At 42.4% G+C, this 18,483-nt stretch overlaps 1 protein-coding gene across 1 annotated transcript in view; it reads right to left on the minus strand.

Annotated features, from left to right (window-relative positions):
- Positions 1 to 18,483, minus strand: part of igf1ra (insulin-like growth factor 1a receptor) — a 72,884-nt gene that overhangs the window by 45,894 nt on the left and 8,507 nt on the right. The window contains exon 2 of the mRNA XM_046037357.1: positions 16,010 to 16,573. Coding sequence (XP_045893313.1) covers positions 16,010 to 16,573 — 564 coding nt within the window. The remainder of the gene's footprint in view (positions 1 to 16,009; positions 16,574 to 18,483) is intronic.

Here is an 18,483-nt window from a genome sequence, read left to right on the forward strand (position 1 = left end):
TGGGGTGTACCAGCATCTGTCTTAGTGTGTTCTTGGGTTTAAAAAACTCAATGCTGTCCTTTCATCACTTCCCAGGAAACTCAACAAACGTAACCTATTGGCCTCAGGTGAAGATACCAACGATGGTCGTTCAGTCTTGGCCACAGGTAGTCTTAACGACTATAACGACTGTCGTCACAGCAACAAGGAACACTAATGAACCAGCGGTATCGATGACCCGGGCCAACGACCCCACTGAGGTTAAATAGCTGAGTTTCCCTGCCAGTCAGTCAGAACTGAAGAAGTCCTTTGGATGAGGGACGAAACGTCTTCCAGTATCTTCAACCAAGTCCAGTTGCCCTTGATTTCAACCTTCGTTGGATGACTTAGATAAAGAGTCCAAACTAAACTAACAGACCATAAATGGCCATTTGTAAGAGGCCATTGGCACAGAAAGGCTAATTCATATCTCCTGAGCAGCGCCGCTTAGTTAGAACAATGACACAGGGCAGTGGTGAGGATATGCGTCCACACCTGAACTAACTCATGATGTCAGTTCAAAGTCATAGGGGCAGAGGGATGGAGAGAAGAGGAGGGAAGACAACTGAACAGTAAAGAAACAATAAAGCACACGTGTTTCTGTTCAGAGAAGTCCTGCTCCATGTGAAGATATGACAACACCAGCCTCGGCATTGTAATTCCAATCAGAAAGCCTTTGGTCTCTGAGGATGCCCGCGACAGACCTAAGATGGGGATGGATGCCAAGCAATTAACTGGAAAACGCACTGGTTCAACAGTCACGGTCTGGAAGCATTTTAATAAGCTGGAAACTATTTCCAAAATGGTTGACGGTTCCGATGTCGACCAGAGACAAAGGCCTGCATTGTAAAGGCAGAGTGTGTATTTTTCTTCGCTGATCAAGTTTACTGCCAAGAGGCAGGGAACAGGCGACAGACCCAAGAGCAGTCCCTGTTGTTTCTTTAAGCCCCACCTTCCCCCACCCCCTACTCCACCTCCTAACACACACACACACACACACACACACACACACACACACACACAGCTTTCTACACCACAAAGGCAGACATCCGAGATCTCCTCCACTGAGCTATGTCAGAAAAATGCCATGCTGCACACCATTCCCACAATGGCCGGTCGCCAATATACTGAATCAATCTGAGTATGATAACCCTAATTTGGGACATTCAGAGGGTAAGCATTTACGTGAGAAAGTTAAAGTCAGTAAAACCACCCGAGATTCCTGGAATGGGTGTGTCAGTTAGTTGACAAAAAAAAAAAAATGAAAGGAGAGCGAAAGAAATAATGTCATAGACAAACACGCTTCCCAGCACAATACCTCCATTGCAATTACAGACACACGACGGAGATGCTTTTCATTGGCGTCTCCTATGTGTCACTCTCACACAGCAGCCCTCTTCCATAGTTCAGTCAGTCAAACACAAACATAACCCACATATATATCTACAAAAACAAATACAGCCAACTTAAGGACAGATTTTCCCCATTTTCTGGCTGATTATTAGATTTGTTATAGTTACGTATCAGTTTCTTCTCCGCTCACTGTTTCAGCAGCTTAGGCAGGTGGTGATTAGTTGAGGGGAAGCTTTACCTCTTAGCCTGGTCATAAATCAAAGTTGTGGGGGTATTCCTGGAACCATGGGGGTGACAGACTTGTTTGATCTTGACTTTGTCTTATGCAGATGTCATTGTGATATGTAAACCTCTGCCTTCACACTTGACTTTTTCCCTCTCCTTCTCTGCCTCCGGTAGCCGTCCTCTTTGGCAGGACATACCCTGCCCAGCTCATACTCGCTCCATAAATCAGAAGCTGCGCCTCCGTCGTTGCACTTAAAAAATAAATAAATAAAATAGATGCACACTCCTTTTCTTTGCTAGGCCGCTTCCTCCCACTACACTGGAGCCAAGAGTTTAAACACATGCTTGTGTGCAGGATTTTCTGACACCCGTAGGCACAAAGTGGCATGCCGAATGCAGAGGTGTCTGTCTCCATGGCAGCACCAAAGAGCATGTTGGGCAGAGCACATACTTACATGCTAGGAAGTAGCAACTCTGATATTTACATACACTCCAGTGAAAAATCACAAAAGGCTAGTGTGTGCTGCTGTGCGAAAAAAATACTGTAGTAGGAGATTATGTAGTTGATTTTAATATACACTGTTGAGACTTGTCAAGTGTGGACACAGATTGAGACTGTCCTAAGTGTTGTGTTGACAGAGGTTTTAGTGACAAAATCGCACAGATGAGAGCTTTCAAAAAATCCCCTAATCAAAATAAAAATTCTAATTCCAAGAGCTTAAAAACTTTTAATCCTTCAAAAGTCAAGTAGCAGCGGAGGCAGAAACTAGAAAAGGTCACAATCTCAAAAGAATCCCTGGTGGTCTGAAATATTTCCTTTACTTGGGCCATCATGCTTGTGTAATTACGCCAGCCACTTTAGACTTTCGCTTAATTAACAATGGCCAGTGTACTACAAGGTGTAAAAACTTCTAGAGAATTTCAGGTTTGTGATTCTGTATGGTAACTCAGCCCCTCAACAGGATGAGGGGGGCAGCTGGGTTGTTTTTATGACCAGGAGGCCTCCAGAGTTACAGAATGCTAATAATACCATGGCTGCAGAAAGTAGGCCGGAGTCCAGCATATCTAACTGTTCCTCTATGTGCCAGTCATGCCGCTGGTGCCAACCCAGTGGCTCACAATCTGACTCATCCACACACTCCGTACACCCAGGAATGTCTTTAAGTACATGCAGAGGAGTCCTGCCTCTGATGATGATCACATGAATCTGCCAGCCAGAGTTCACATTTTCGGCCATAATCCATAATGATCCAAATAAGTGCTCCCGTTGAACCCACCGCTCTCATCACCGTACTTCAAGATGAGTTATGGATTCTCTGGTGCTAATGCCGCAATTCACAGACCTTTCCACACCTCAGTGATAAAATGAAGTCTGTCTCATGCTCTCTTCACTTCCCACACTCTCTCTTTCTATTGCTCTCATGCACATGCAAAGTCATAGTGTTTCAGAGAAGCAGGCTACGGCCAGCTGTGGGTCAGTTTATAGAGTAAACCTGGCAGTATGCTCCAAATGAGAGCAAATTTGGTGTGTTGTCATAAACGAAATGGTGGAATCAAGACCAAAAACAGACATTTGGCCTCATTTGCTGTACATAGGACGTCAGACCTGACATCATTTTTGCACAGCTACAGTGTAACCTGAAACTGTAAACTATAAAAGGCTATAAATCACTTTAAATTAGCACAGTGTAGTGTCATATAGTTTGGGGGGGGGGGGGGGGGGGGGGGGCGATCCAACTGGATCACCCTTCTATCGACTTTTGCCATGCTGGAAACTAAAGGACCACACATATCTATAACTCTCAAAAGACAGACAGGGTAGTTGTTGAAGTTCAAGTGTTACACACACACACACACACACACACACAGTAGGCTTGTATGTGGTTGCTTAAAATGAAATTCATCATATATTCAAGGGATGTGCATTGCCCCAGAGAAAATCCTTGTTTAAGCACAGACAGTAACAGTAAGTAAGAGGGTAGCACAGAATGAGTGCGCATGCACTTACCAAAAAAATAATGAAACTGGTGAAAGTGTGTGTGTCCATTGTCTGCATTGTCCATTTGTATGGCACAATGCAGATGGTCTTTGGGCTTGGACCACTGGCTTGCTGGCTAAGCTAATCACACTCCTTAATGACTCCGATATAAACAAATTTAGCCAATCATTTTAAAAAGTCTATGGAAAGAAGGTAAAAAAAATCCCTTACTTGCATAAATTTGACCCTGAGGAGAAATTGTATTCAGTGCGGATCAATGACTCGCATAAGCATAACAAAAACACTAGTGTCACAATGCTACAATTCCTTAAACAAAAGCTACTTTGTGTCTGAGCACTTTACAAGCATGCAGACATATACATACAGTAGATACAGTAATAGTATATAGTACAGTACATGCCATCCATATGCAGAGAAGCAATGACACACATCCCTTTTCACACACCTCCTTGCCCCAGATTCATTTTCAGGATGACACGCATTTGGAGTTTGGTTTTAAACGCGTGTCAGTTCATCTCACACCCTTAAAAAGTTGCCATGCCATCGTGGTGAAAACCAAGCTTTTGTGCTGGAGCTCTCAAATTTTTGAGTTATGACTTCCAACCTGAGTTGGACAAAGCTTTATAAAACATGTTAAAAGTATGTCTGGAATGTAAATGTTTCAAAACAACCATTCAGATTAAAGTTTAGCTGTTGTATTATTCCTAAACAGGAAGTTATACTTTGCTGCATTAAAAAGGAGGGAAAAAGGAGGGGGAAAACAAATAGCGCTACACCCTGTACAGTAAATAAAAAATACTGCAGAAATGGGAAAGGTAACGAGTGTCGCCTTCATAAAAACATCAGGAACAAAAGAACAAGAATAAAAGGCTTCCTGGATTTGTTAACTAAAGGAAGAAACGGAAATGGGCTTCCACTTATGTAGAATTTGGATATATATAAAACAATGTGGTTCTGTTCTTTTTCCGAGGCTATTTTCATGTACAGAAAGAACAACACACAGATGTATTTAAATTTTTTCTATGTTTCTCCCTCCCTACCATAAATCAAGGCATCATTCCTGGCCACTGAAAACTGATATTATTGATGTGCATCCATACTGTAGCTATGAGCAAAAAAGCAGATAAAATTATTCCCTCTATTACAACAGAAGAACTGAAAAAGTCAAAGTAGGATGAAGTGCCAGGGGTTTTCCTAAATTGAAGCATCGGTGTCATTACCCCACACACAGGCAAAGGGAGAAGGAAAGAAAAGGGTTGGAAGATAATACCATATATTATGTAGGGAGGTAGGTGGAATGCAAAAACAAGCTTTTCACAAGCAAGTACATGTCTGGTCTGGAAAAGTGCTAACAACACTAGATATAAGAAAGAACAGTGTCTCACTACCAGGAAGGGCTGAGACACAGACCACAACATAGCAAATCTACAGCAAAGTATCAACTGATGTATTTTTCACTTAACATGGTGGGATGGTGGATTTTGACTTACTCATCAACAGCAAGTCATGGCATTTTCAAACCATCATCAAAGTTAACAGAGAGGTGTAACAGAACAAAAGCTAAATCAAGCTGACGAGCATACCGTGGGCCAAGCGAGGACAGGCTACGCTGACTAAATGAGTGTGAGTAATAAAAAATGAATGAGAATGGGCGGTGTTTACATGCAAGCTGTGGGCTAGTGTCTGTCATGTTTATCAGACAGCCACAAAGAGGGAGGTGATTCCTGACGCACACTCAAGTGCAAACAAGCCCCGCAAGCCTCGTCTCTGTAATTGATGCACTAATGGGAGTGGGTGGTGGGGGATGGTGTTGGACTGAAGGGGGATGAGTCCAGACTGGGACTTCAAAAGGCCTGCTGGACGCTTATCAACAAATGCGCTCTCATCAGATGCAAGAGGATGGAGCAGATGAAAGGAGCGCTAATGCTTCTCCACCTCCACCCCCATCATCAGGCATCCATTTTGCTTTATCAGCAGGAGACCTGAGGAGCCAGGCTACCATAGGAGGATGCACAGTATGGAAACACACAGACAAAAACACACAGACAAACAGTAGGGATATTTTTGAATAACAGATCCATCACAAGGGAAGGTCACACATACATCCAGCCGGCCTATGTTAGGGCAATATTTTCTTTTTTATTTATCATCCTTTATTGCAATTGTATTATGAAACGTTATTGTTACAAAATTCTGTTGTCCAAATGACAATAGAAACTATTCTAAAGGGTTGTTTCAAACAAATAACAAAAACATTCAACATATCAATCTCAAACCAAATTCTACAAACTAGATTTTTCTAGCTGATGAAGACCATGTAATATGTGCCCAGGTTATGATATATCTGAGATTTGTACCACCACTCCAATACACTAGAGGCAAATGCAATTTTGTTTGTGGTGCTCACACCATTGAATAAATTTAACATTTAACTTTATTTTATATGACACATTGTATACATTTGGTATATTTCGAGATATACAAATATCAGGAAAAATCATATTCGCATCATTAGCCATGGCATTAATGAAAAAATTCTCTAATGATCTCATTATGGGTCAGCACTGTGTTGTAATGCCGGTGTCCTGTGGGGTTACAGGAAAACTGACAAAATTGTCCTGTCACCTTACCTTACCCTATCTGCCACCATAGAGTCACGCTAATCTTTAATGTCCTGTGAGTCTAAAGCCAATTTAGCGAGGATGAATGAGGATAGTGGCAGCTCCCAGGTGACACGGCCTTTCCCTCCCTCCAAGCAGCAGGCTGAGATGGAGCTGCAGTGGGAGATCTATATTTATCTGACACAGTAACAAGCCACTGTCTGACTGCTGCATGGTGCTGTACAGCTGTGCAGAATCTCTTCTCAACCTAACATCCACCCCCATCCCTTCTTGGACTCTGCTCCTCTGTGGCCAGTGATAAGGGAACCAGAGATGACCCAGCAACATGTCATCACTTTGAGAGTCGTCGTGAATAAAAGTCGCATTTGCCTCCACGTCTAAGGGAAGAAGAAATACACCGAATTCTGTCACTGTGTAGCTCATCGACAGCACTTCACACGCTGCTGGATTTCTCTACAGGAGGAGCCATATTTCAAAGTTTAGAGCCATATTTCATCCTGGGCCACCCCGATGCTGACAAAGCACCAACTGGTGATTGCTGTGTTGGAGTGGCCCAATGAGGCGGCCAGCCAAGGAGCTGCCGTTCTGCCAAGAGAACCGTGCCAAGAGGGCTGGAGAAGGCAGAGGAGCCCCAGCCACCTGTGCCCATTAGGCTGCGTGCTGACAACTGCACTAGGCCCTGGGGATCCTACCCAAACAAGCCAAGGAGAGAGAGGAAGGGGAGGGACCAGACAGGTTCAAGGTCATTTTTCTGTCATTGACAGAAAGCAGACTGATGCCATTAGACAAGCCAGGCTGCTTTATGGATTGTTGACACAGAAAGTTATATGGGGGAAGATTTTTAAAGAGCTGACATGATCAAAACTTAGTTTGGAGCTAATAGAACGTCAATCCTCAAGCTGCCAAACAGAGAACCTAAAGGAAGAGTTTGACAGGAAGTGTGTGGTTGTCACACGCATTTCATTTAGCTGTGTTATTCATGAGATTTCCTTTGTAATTTTATGATGTCTTTTCATCTCCTCATTGTGCACATGCTCCAAAAAAGAACAGACGGTGAAACACTGCTGGCACGCTGAGGCCTGCTTGATATCTCTTTTATAGATAGTGCGCGCACACACACACACAACACACCCATTAGATCCATGACTCATCCTGAGCTAAGCTACTGCAGGATACAATAACTGTTCCTTAGCCATTGTACAACAACTTTTCTATATATAAGATGTATTGCTATTAAAACCTTGCATGTACCTGTCAGCTTATTTAGAACCAAAGCCACTTGGTCACTGACTGACATGCCCTTGGGAAGTGCACGACACACACATTTCAGCCATGTGTGAAGGGAAAGGTAGGGGACGTAGATTAAACCTTACAGCCACCCCCCACCCACCCCCCACCACCCCCACACACAACAGGGGAAGAAAATAGAGGAACAGTGTTTCTGTGACCTCAGTGAACTATTCTGGCAAAGCAAGATACTCTCCTCTCTCTGTGGTATTCCAGCGTACATCCTTACCTCTGCAGGAGAGATTTGTCAGCAGGAGATTTCTTTTTTTCCGTTGCGGAATTAACCCGTGCTCTCAAAGCTTACTTGCAGGCATGGCACATTATCCCCCAGGAAGCACTGCCAAGCCAGCCCAGCAGTGAGTAAATGGCTGGTCTGGCCTGCGCTATATGGAGGGATAGAGCCGGGGCAGGCAAGCAGGCAGACAGAGGCATGGCTCAGGCGCCAACGGTAGTCTCTCTCACCTCTCTGAGGAGCGTCACTAAGAGGCAGAGATAGTCCTCATACTTCCTGCCATTTAATGCAGAGCTGAGGGGGGGGTTACGGCCCTGTGAGGGGAAGTTATAGTTTTCACACAGATTTATGAATGAGTGGTGAGAGCAAAGGATGAGTCACAGCTTCCGAGCTGCACAGCCAGAAGGCAGCAGGCGGTCTATCACTGGGGACTGGGTGGCTCAAATAGGCATCAAGCAACACACTAGAAACACACTACACATTGGGCTGACACAGGAGCGCGCGCGAACACACACCACCATCACAGAAGACACAGTAACAGTGGGCACACAGACACCACCAGGGCACAAGTTGAGGCAAATTTGTAAAGGAAGAGGGGTGGCACATGAGAGAGGAGATGTGTGTGTCCATGAGGACCCATGTGTCAGTGCAAATGTGTCAGTCATTCTCTAGCAGCACGGCACACAGGTCCTTATTTTGGTGAATCAAGTCTATGAGCGGAAACTTAGGAAGAGAGGCCAATCTGTCAGTGCTTTGAGAGGAGTCCTTTGTAGGCCAGAGAGGACAGGAGTCGGATAAACTCATAGTGTCAGCCATCAATGGACAATAAGCCCTGCTGTTCATAGAAGGACAATAACACACTGTATAACCATGTCATCATGAATGAACTCTGCTAACTTGCAATCAAACTGAAATTATGCTGAGAAAGACACTGTTGTTGACATTAAAAGTTAGCAATACCAGTCGACAAGTGTCTGTGGCTATTCATGAGTTCCACCACACTCTGCTCTAGCAACGAGGCATGTATAATATGTTACAATTTTGCATTTGGGAGGAATTCAAAACAAATTAACGTGTGGGGCAAAAAGAATTCCATTCTGACAAATCACACTCGCCACTCGTGCTCCAGGCCTCTCAAAAGTCCAAAGGCAACCAATAAAACCAATTGAGCAGAAAAACTATTTGTAACCAAACAGAGTTTTTCGCCGTGCTTTGAGAGAGCTCAGGTTCTGGGAACTCAGTGAAGAAGGTCTCTGTTTTGGGTGAGTGTACTTACATCGGCTGTTAACAGTTCCCAAGAATGACATTTATGAATGTGACCTAAATGAGAGAAAATGTGGCAAAGGCCAGGAGAGGAAAGGAGGTGGAGTGTCTGTTTAAAATTGACAGCAAATTCTTGTAATTAATATGCTATTAGATATTTAATAGATACACAGAAATCTTAATTATGATCTAAAATTCCGAGTTAAACATTTACTCATCAAATTAGCTAAGAAATCAGTGTAGCATGTACTGTATGTTAATACAACTAAAATTAGGAATGAAACACTCCTTAAACTTTGGTTTAGATAAGATGCTATACTTTAGATACTAGCCTATACAAAAAAATATTTTTTGTCAAACTATTATTAGTTTGACATTTTGGCAAAAACCCTTATTCATGATCTACGTCCAAACGTTACGTTAATAATCAGATTAATACCACTATCACATCTGTCCGTTAAATATGAAACTACAACCAATGAAGCAACAACTGGGGAAAACAGCTAGCCTGGCTCTGCCCAAATGCTACACAATCTTCCTAACAGTTAAAGCTCACAAATTAACAAATTGTACTATGTTTGTTTAACACGTTCAAAAACTAAATGGTTTCTTATTGTAGTAATGTTGTAGCTTCATATTTACCGTACAGATATGAGAAGCTGTTCTCACAAATCTCTTCAAGAAAGGGAGAATTAGCATGTTTAGGATTAAAAATTGCTAATATGTTTTTCTAATATAGCTGTACCATTAGCATTACAGTCTGCAGTCTGTTTGCTAATAAAACTACAGTAAGGTTTGCTAGTTTTACTTATTTTCCCACTTACTTACTCATTTACTGATACACTAACTGACTTAAATCTGGATACTAAAATGTTTAGGTAATATTGTCGTAAATCAATACCTGATGAAAAGATAGCTAATGTTTCAATGCAGAGACTTTTTCCAATTGAGGATACAAACTGAAGGGGCAGCAGTAAAGGAATGACGAGAGAAGCTGTGTTGTCTCTCTAACACACACACACACACACACACACACACACACACACACACACACAGAACCCTATTTACTGCCTGTTGTTGCTTCTCTAGCCCTTGGACCACTGTTTAAAAAGACATAAGCTTCTGAGAACACAAAGAAAAGATGGGCTGCTGTGAAGGGCGCTTTGTCTGCTTTCTCCAATGTATTTATTTCAGTGACACCATGGAGTTGTAACACTATGAATCAATAGTCCACAGTCCTCTGGCGAAATAATAGAGACAAGGGCGTGAACACACACAGTGCCAGCAGGGCCAAAGTTAATTGAACAGGATGCCTGTGTCTCATGTGTTGAATATATCTTCCTGAAGTTCCCTACCAGGTGTATGCCATTCAGGGGCAGTAAAGTGTTGAAATTCTGGGCAGTTCCAAGCACAGACCCACTTTCTCCTTTTCCAGGATGCTGTGGTGACCGGGGGTACAGAAAGAAAATCTGAGCATGGTAGTGGAGAGCATGAAGGATCAGATTATTCCATCTTTAGTCTGGTGGCTGTGGGAGGCCAGGAACGAATGAGCATGATCAACATGAGTGCCTTCTCTTTGGCACTAACATTGGCACGCTGCCTAAGCTTTGTACAAAATGGAGCAGGAGAGCGCAGGCAAGTGGTTCATGCCGGGTGGAAACATCGGATGTATGGGCACTGAGTCATGGGGCTGAGTGTGCCCCCAGGAAAGCACTGGACTGTCAAGACTGGAATTTAAGCCCTTTTCTGCTTCCCTGTTCCTTTGACCGACTTTGATACGCTTCAGGAAAGCCAATAAACAATTAAAAGCTTCCTGTATCTGCTGTGGGGTGTTGTTTAAACAAGGAACAACTGACAGATGATCATATGAATTTGGCCCAAACACAAAATAGACCTCACCTACATCAATATCACCACCACCACCATCAGCTTATCTCCTTCTTATTGTCAACAACTAGTCTCCATATGGCCCTTCACATGTAGTCTGCACATACAGATTGTGCTATGTGTTTCCCCCCCTTTATCCCCTCACAACTGCAATGACTAAGCCAGGAGGAATTTCTACCTTATATACTTGAAGGGAAAGACTCATTCTACCCAACCTAACATACATGGCTTATACCTAAAGTCATTTCTGTACCTAATCTTGACAACAAGAAGTATGAGCTATGTGGTAGCTCCAGAAATCAATTTACAAAAGCCCCGGAGGGTTAAGGAGGATTTGCATTCTGTTTTATATCTGATTTATTTGTATTTGTCAATAACTTTTGCATTAAATAAATTAGGAATGAGAGTCAGAAAATCAACCAAAGGAAAACAGAAATAAAACAGAAATAAAGTAAATATCTGTTAACAGTTAGTTGGCATGTAATTGTGCTATTTTTAAAAGATAAGCTGATCCCACATGCACTGTTCTGGTTACGTGCTAGTGTGCCGAATCCGCAGCTGAAAATAGTCCCCAACAATTTCACTATTTCCTCTTGTTTGAGTAGCCTAGGAATATTAGTACAAACCAATGGGCTTTGGGCTGCAGGTAGTCAGAAATCATTGGGAGACATTGTTGATTTTGGTGCTTTCATGGGATTTGTTGCCAATAAGAAAAATAAAAAATATTGCCAGCCATATCCCTCAAATTCAATTAAAAGATATCAAACTGTGGAAATTGCTAAAAAAAAAAAAAAAGAAAAAAAGAAAGAGACAGAGAGAAAGACAGAGAGAGGAGTAGTGGAAATCTGCAAACAGTTGCAGTATAAGATTTTGTCTGCCCATCTGAACCTGCTTACCCTACCGTTGCATCCTCTAAAAGAGTGTGTTTTCCCCTGCTGTGAAGTGGGCTTAGGTCAGAGCACTCAGACCAGAGATATGAAGTGGGTCTCTGGCAAGGAGGGAGTAAACATATTATCAAATGCAAAAGTCTCTTGGGCCAGTAGAAAGCTCTCCCAACTGCCAGGGCTCTAACATACTCTCGCTCTGCTGCATTTCTTTCTTCTGGGTTCAGTACAAGGACACACACTCTATGTAGCATAACAGGCCAGCAGATCTCTTTATGTCAAATTTCACCTTACACCACTATAGCTCAGACGCTAAAATGCAAACTGACCCTTTTTGACACCACACCACCACAGTTTTGCTTTCTCAAAAAGACACTGTGGCACATTTCGATTCATTAAACATTCACAGGAAGACTTGACATTTGTCTATCAATGTCAAAATACAACATTCAGGACAGGGTGTTCCTTAAAATCAGACAGCATAAGGACGTAAGGATTAAAAAACCACACCAGAGTGCCTGCGAGGCTGAGCTTACTGTAAGTTAATATTCTACCACATAAAGGAGACATGTGAGCTATGTAAGGACTAGTGAGTATAAGAGTGTGTGCCTCCCTGTGGAACTATGAGGACTAACCTGCCCTGAGACTCGACATGAACACAGAAGCATGCTTTCCTGCTTGTCTGCCTAATTTTTATTAACATATTGTCTATCTGGCTTGGCACAGCTCCAGGGGTAGAAGGTAGGCATGTCTGTAGCAAACAGAGACTTGAGGAGGCTATTTGAAGCAGGCCAGACACTTTTTAGTCACGGGATCTCCCAAAACTCAAGGCATACTGCGTGATATATCAAGAGGATCCAAGGCCAGATCCCCAGACAAGCCGGTTGGCTGTGACCACTGCAGTGATGAGAGAATATCTCTGACGAGTAAACAGTGTGGAGATATCTGACAGCCAGAGCTGTTAACAGCCCCTGATAAACCCTGCAGAAAAAAAGGGAGGTGAAAATAGAGGAGGAAACACCAGTAGATCAACTGACAAGGACAATCAGAGATGAGATCCAGGCTGTGGCCAAGTGAAGTGGAAAACATTAGCGAGGAAGAAACAGACAGACTCCTCAGTACGAGGAGGGGAATGCAGCGGCAGGGAAGGCAGGGAGGATTTACGAGGAAGCATGGGGGGTTGAAGGAGGAGGAGGCGGGACAAAAAGCAAGGGGAGTGAAAGGCATTTTTCAATCCTTCGAGCACTGCGCCTTAGCGAGAGCTTGCTGTTCAGCTTGTATACTTGACATTTGTCTGACATTTCCCCTCAGTGCCCCTCCTCCTGCGTACGGCTCCTCAGTCAGGGCCTCTCTACGCATCGCTGCCTGCCACTAAAAAGCACCCAGAACCTCTGCTCCCTACCCGGTCTCTCCCACTCATTTATTAACCTGGCTTGTTCTGCCCAGCATCATATATATGTACATTTACCTCACCTCAGGAGGCTCATCTAAAACACACCAAACAGTATCTGGTAGGTGACAAGCACATGGAAAGGTTTTGTTGTTGCTCCATGACGCACTAAAAGGCCCAGAGGTTAAAGTATGTGCTAGGCAGACAGCACTCCCTCCTCATGTAGTGTAATTAAAGAGGAGACCAGGCCGTATTGACTAGAAAACCACTGAATGCCCTTGAAGGAACATCTGTACTGGAGAAAAACAAGGCAATTATGCAGAGGGGTGGAGGGAGGAGAGAGGAATCTTAAGCAGAAAGGAGAGAGGTAGACACATCAAGCTTTTAAAAAAACAAAGACAGGGTGGGAAATGTGTGCATGAAGCCTGGTACTATTAACAGATCTCACAGACCTGCTTTAGCTTCAGTCTGTCCTATTATTGCTTCAGCAACCCCTCCTTTCTTTCTACTATGTAGCTCCCCGAAGCCTTTATCTGCAGCCTTGAGACCTCAAGGCCCACTACATGAATGCATTTACCCTGACCTCGGCCTGGGCCTCAGAGAGAAGTGAACTGGTTCAAACAATAATCCTGCTCGGCCTCTCAAGTCCGACATGTGAGAACAACAGAGGGTTTCACCGCAACACACTGCATAGTATCTACTGTGGGTAGAACAGACGTGACTTGGAGGTGATCACAGGAGATTGCACTTTCACAGTGTAGCATTTTGTAAATAAACCAAATCTTGGAAAGTTCATTTTTTGAAAAACAAAACTTTTTTTTTTTAATTCACACAGCTGCATATCACTACAACTGTATATGTATAAAGCAATCGATAAGGACATGCGGGGGAGCTCCGGCAGGTCAATGCATCCAAGAATGAACAGAGGCACAACAATAAACACCATAGCTTTTCTATAGAGACAGACGTGGTCACTAGGGAAAGGACGCAAGCTTGATTTCCACTATTTGTTCTGAGGGTTCCCGGGGGTGAAGGACCCTCCTTCACCCCCGGGAAGGTGTTTAAGACTCCCAACTGACCATGGGAGCTGCACACAGGTCTTCAATAGAAAAAAGGCTGGAGGAACATTTTCTCACCATTATTTCACACAGATAAGAGGACAGAGAAAAAGGCATAGAGCAGGAGACTGAAACATGTTTTCTATGCAAAATCAGGAGTCAAGTTTGACACAGTCCTTTTCACCAAGGCAAACATGTATCTGTATATATTTTATTTACTCCACTACGGCATGTATATCCAGACTCCAGAGGTAGGAATATACAAGAGGTCAGTCTCTCTCAAGCACCAATGTGTAAGTCTATGCAAAATAAGCAAATAAAAATGCCGAAGCTGTGGCATTGACATCACCCTCACATAAACAACATCTGTATCTGCGATCTATCAAAGCACAGCAGTGAAAAGATGGAAGGCCATAACTTGTCCTACATTTTGGTATGAGCGTCTAAAAGCGTCAGTAACAATTTCTAAACAAATCAATCACATCTAGAATTTGAGTTTTGGCACTTTTGATACAGACACATAATGAAACAACGGCACCATTAATGCACTTTAATTATTTTAAAGACATGTTAACTGAGCTCAAGTGTTTTTGTGTTTGTGTGTGAAGATGTTAATAGCCTTTTCTGAATTTTAATTGTTGCAATACGGCATTATTACGGCGTTATTTTTTTAAGTGCAGTCTGTGATGGAATTTAAACCTCTGATAAAAAATCTCAATGAACCTTTTGTATTTGAAGAATAATATGTGTGAGCCTGCCTGCAGCATGAAAAATGTTTCATGACCCTGCCCTCTGCAACCTCTGAGTAAAGTTTAAAAATAAAGCAGATCGCCTACAGATTTCATGTCAGAAAGACAGACAGACAAACACAACATATCTACCAGAAGCCTCATCAACATCTCAGCTTAGTCTGTCTGTGTCTAACAGACTACATTACATAGGCTTGAGCTGCCTTCTGCAGTAGTTTTGAAGAGGCATGAGACAGCTGACCTGGTCGTCCCAGTTTCTAATCAAAAAGCACAAGCTGTCTCTCACTCTAAAATCTGAGAAAAAGAGGAGTGTAGACATGTAATGTTGCAGCAAGTTGTTATACTCCTTGAAAGCTGTGTGAATGACTGAGACAAGCTGAAAACAGGCGAAAAATACACACAACCGTGTTAATTCTAACCTACAAACCTTAAAATGTCTGATATGACCCACCTCTGAACTGTTTTAAAAAAATGCATGACCCTACCAAGGGGCCGAAGTTAAACAAGGATGACCCTCCCCCAGATACTTCAATATACCCCTTTTCATAAATTGCAAAAAGTCCCTAAGGCAAATATTTAACTGACATGGTCCAGACAGGTAGACTAGCTCATTTCTTGGCAGACCAACTTTAACCTCAACTGAGTAAGCCTTTCTCATACCTGGTGCTCTATACTGCAGCCATCCTTCACTCCACAAATAGCCTGATCTAAAGACAAGGTCTCTATAATGAACAGAGGAAATGTTTGCACTGGCCCGTGGACAATCCTGGAGCCTGACGGAAATGAAGGAAAAACACTGCATAGATTCATGGGATTTGTTCGCTGGTGAAAAAATGCACAAATTTTAGAATGTTTACAAGATTGGAAACCACCTACCTAGATCAAAGTGACATCTGCATTTACAGTACTTGTATCACAAAATAACGCCCACTACCGCTATTAAATGTAATTAGCAATCATCATAGTTAAAGCATCCACTGATTTATTCTTTCTCAACATTATCTGCTGGGTTAAAGAATGAAATAAAACAGAATTCAGGTTACCTTTCTGGCACTCGATGGAGGTCCAACAGCGATCTATGTAGTTGTCATTGAACGACGTCCTCTGACAAAGAGGGTTATCCTCCATGATGCCAGGGCACACATTGTCACATTCCTTTGCCTTCTTATTCCCATTGATAATGTTGTTGAATTCACCATCCATAATAAGAGACCAGTCCACTGAGTCTAGGTAACAGAGCTCAGGGTTCTTTTCAATCCGCATGGCTCCCCGGGTGATGTTCCTCAGGTTGTACAGGCCGATGTCCTTCAGGCTGGTCATTTCGTAGATCACCAAGGCGTAGTTGTAGAAGAGTTTGCGCCCCCGAATGACACTCAGGTTGGGGAAGAGAATGCTGAGGCTGTCCAGGCCCGAGACGCGAAACAGCAGCAGGTAGTCAGTGATGACCGTCAGCTTTGGGAAGCTCAGGGAGCGGAAGACCTCCTGGTGGATGTTGTTGGTCTTGTCATTGATGAGGAGGATCTGCAGGTAGCCCTCCACCACCGTACAGTTCTCCAGCCGCTTGAACTCACTGATCTCATTTCGGATGTCGATACTCGGACCACAGACTGGAAGACACAGAGAGACGACACATGAAGATGCATCTTTATACTCATGTAGAATAGGGTATTAAGATTTTCTTTTGTTTTAGAAATTAATGTAACCGGAGTGTTTGGTAAGGAATCTAGCAATGCTACATATAAATCAGCTGTAGATTTCCTTTGCCATAGGATTTTAATTATAATAATCGTCTTGAAACATTTAATCCTGTTTGTCAAGGGGGTAAGGCTGGTACTTTGCTGGCAACATGTCATATATACAAACAATGCAGGGCTCTGAAAAGGACGGCGTGTGCAGTGCTAGGACACCATGTTTCTACATTGTACAAAAGAAGTTCATGTTTGCTTGAGTGTTCTCTCAGGCAGCCATTTCTGGGAGAGATATTATCACCAGGGTCAGCTGAGGTGAAGACATTTTTAATAGAGTTGACTGGGGAAATTGTTATTTAGTTTCACATTGAGGTTCACAAGTTAACATTTTGATACACCTTCTGTATCCATCACATCAGATGCAAAACCTTGCATTTCTCTGTAAAATGTTGCCTGTCGCCTCAAATAACCCTGGCATTTGAATAAGCCATTCCTCTGTGCTCGGCAAACAACACTTGAAACCACAGTGCTTGGAGCATTCTCCAACACCACACACACACACACACACACACACACACACACACACACACACACACATTAACAACAAAGATCCCATTTATTATTGATGACAATCAACTCTCCCTCTAATCGTGCCTATGAATTACTACACCTGGGAATTAATAGTAGATGGTATTCTCATAATGTTATTGTGCTCAGCTGCAGTGGTTCCGTAACCTTATTTGTCTGATGTACCTTCACAGCCCAAAAGCGCAAGTGCTACTTTATCGACACCATCAATTATGTTCCAAATGCAATGGATGGATTGATGGTTATTTTACACTATTAGTGATTTAAAAGTTAATATTGTCACAATAATTTTTTCATGCAATTGTCAAGCTCGCATTTGTACCACTTGGAGCGGTAGAAGTTTTAACAAGTTATCCATTACTTTTAGCCTACTATTTAACCATCTATCGTTTCCACCAAAAATGTGTTATGTCAAGTTAAAGAACTCAACAATTTATCCGTTCATTTTAGCAAACTATTTTAAACATTATTTAATATGTTTAGTTTTGCACAATTACACAGTTACCTTTAGCTAACTACTTTTAACTTACTTTTTTTGACTTTTAACCTTTTCACAATTTTTGCATTACCTTTATCTAACTAACTTAAACTTTTAGACATTACTTTTGGCTATCTATTGCAACCATTTATCAATTAATTTTAGCAAACTATAGACTTGCTTGCTTACTTGTTTTCATGGACACTCAATTGCAATGGTGTTCAGGTGTTAAAGCTGACTCAACATGTGGATATACAATATTTTTTAAATCAAATCATAATATCTATTTATTTTTTTTTATTTCAATAGTTGAGCTACTCCACAATCTTTCCTCGTAGCTCCACGTGACTGCAGAAGTAATGTTGCCACCTTGGGTACTCCTATTTGGGAGTTACTGCTCTAATGTAGCTGAAACATTGTGCTGTGAAATCTAACAGATAAAAAAACCCTTGTTAAACATCTATGAAACAATATATGATTTATACAATTACAGAATTGGCACATTGTGCAGCTATCAGGCTGCATGTTATTTTGAACTGTATAAAAGACGGTCCAACGGCCAGCACAGGAAATGCCTTGACATATGAGCTCTTTGGTTAAACCTGTTATGTTCTTACAGAGGCTTAGGACACTGTCGCTTTGAGCATGAGCAACATTATCACAGTGCCCGTCCAATGAGACAAACATGTTTTCAGTAGGAGTCTTTGATCCTTGTGAAAACACTTACCATGGCACAGAGGATACAGCAAAGCGCTAAACAGTT

This window comes from Micropterus dolomieu, linkage group LG22 (genome assembly GCF_021292245.1).
Source record: "Micropterus dolomieu isolate WLL.071019.BEF.003 ecotype Adirondacks linkage group LG22, ASM2129224v1, whole genome shotgun sequence".
Lineage (NCBI taxonomy): Eukaryota > Metazoa > Chordata > Actinopteri > Centrarchiformes > Centrarchidae > Micropterus > Micropterus dolomieu.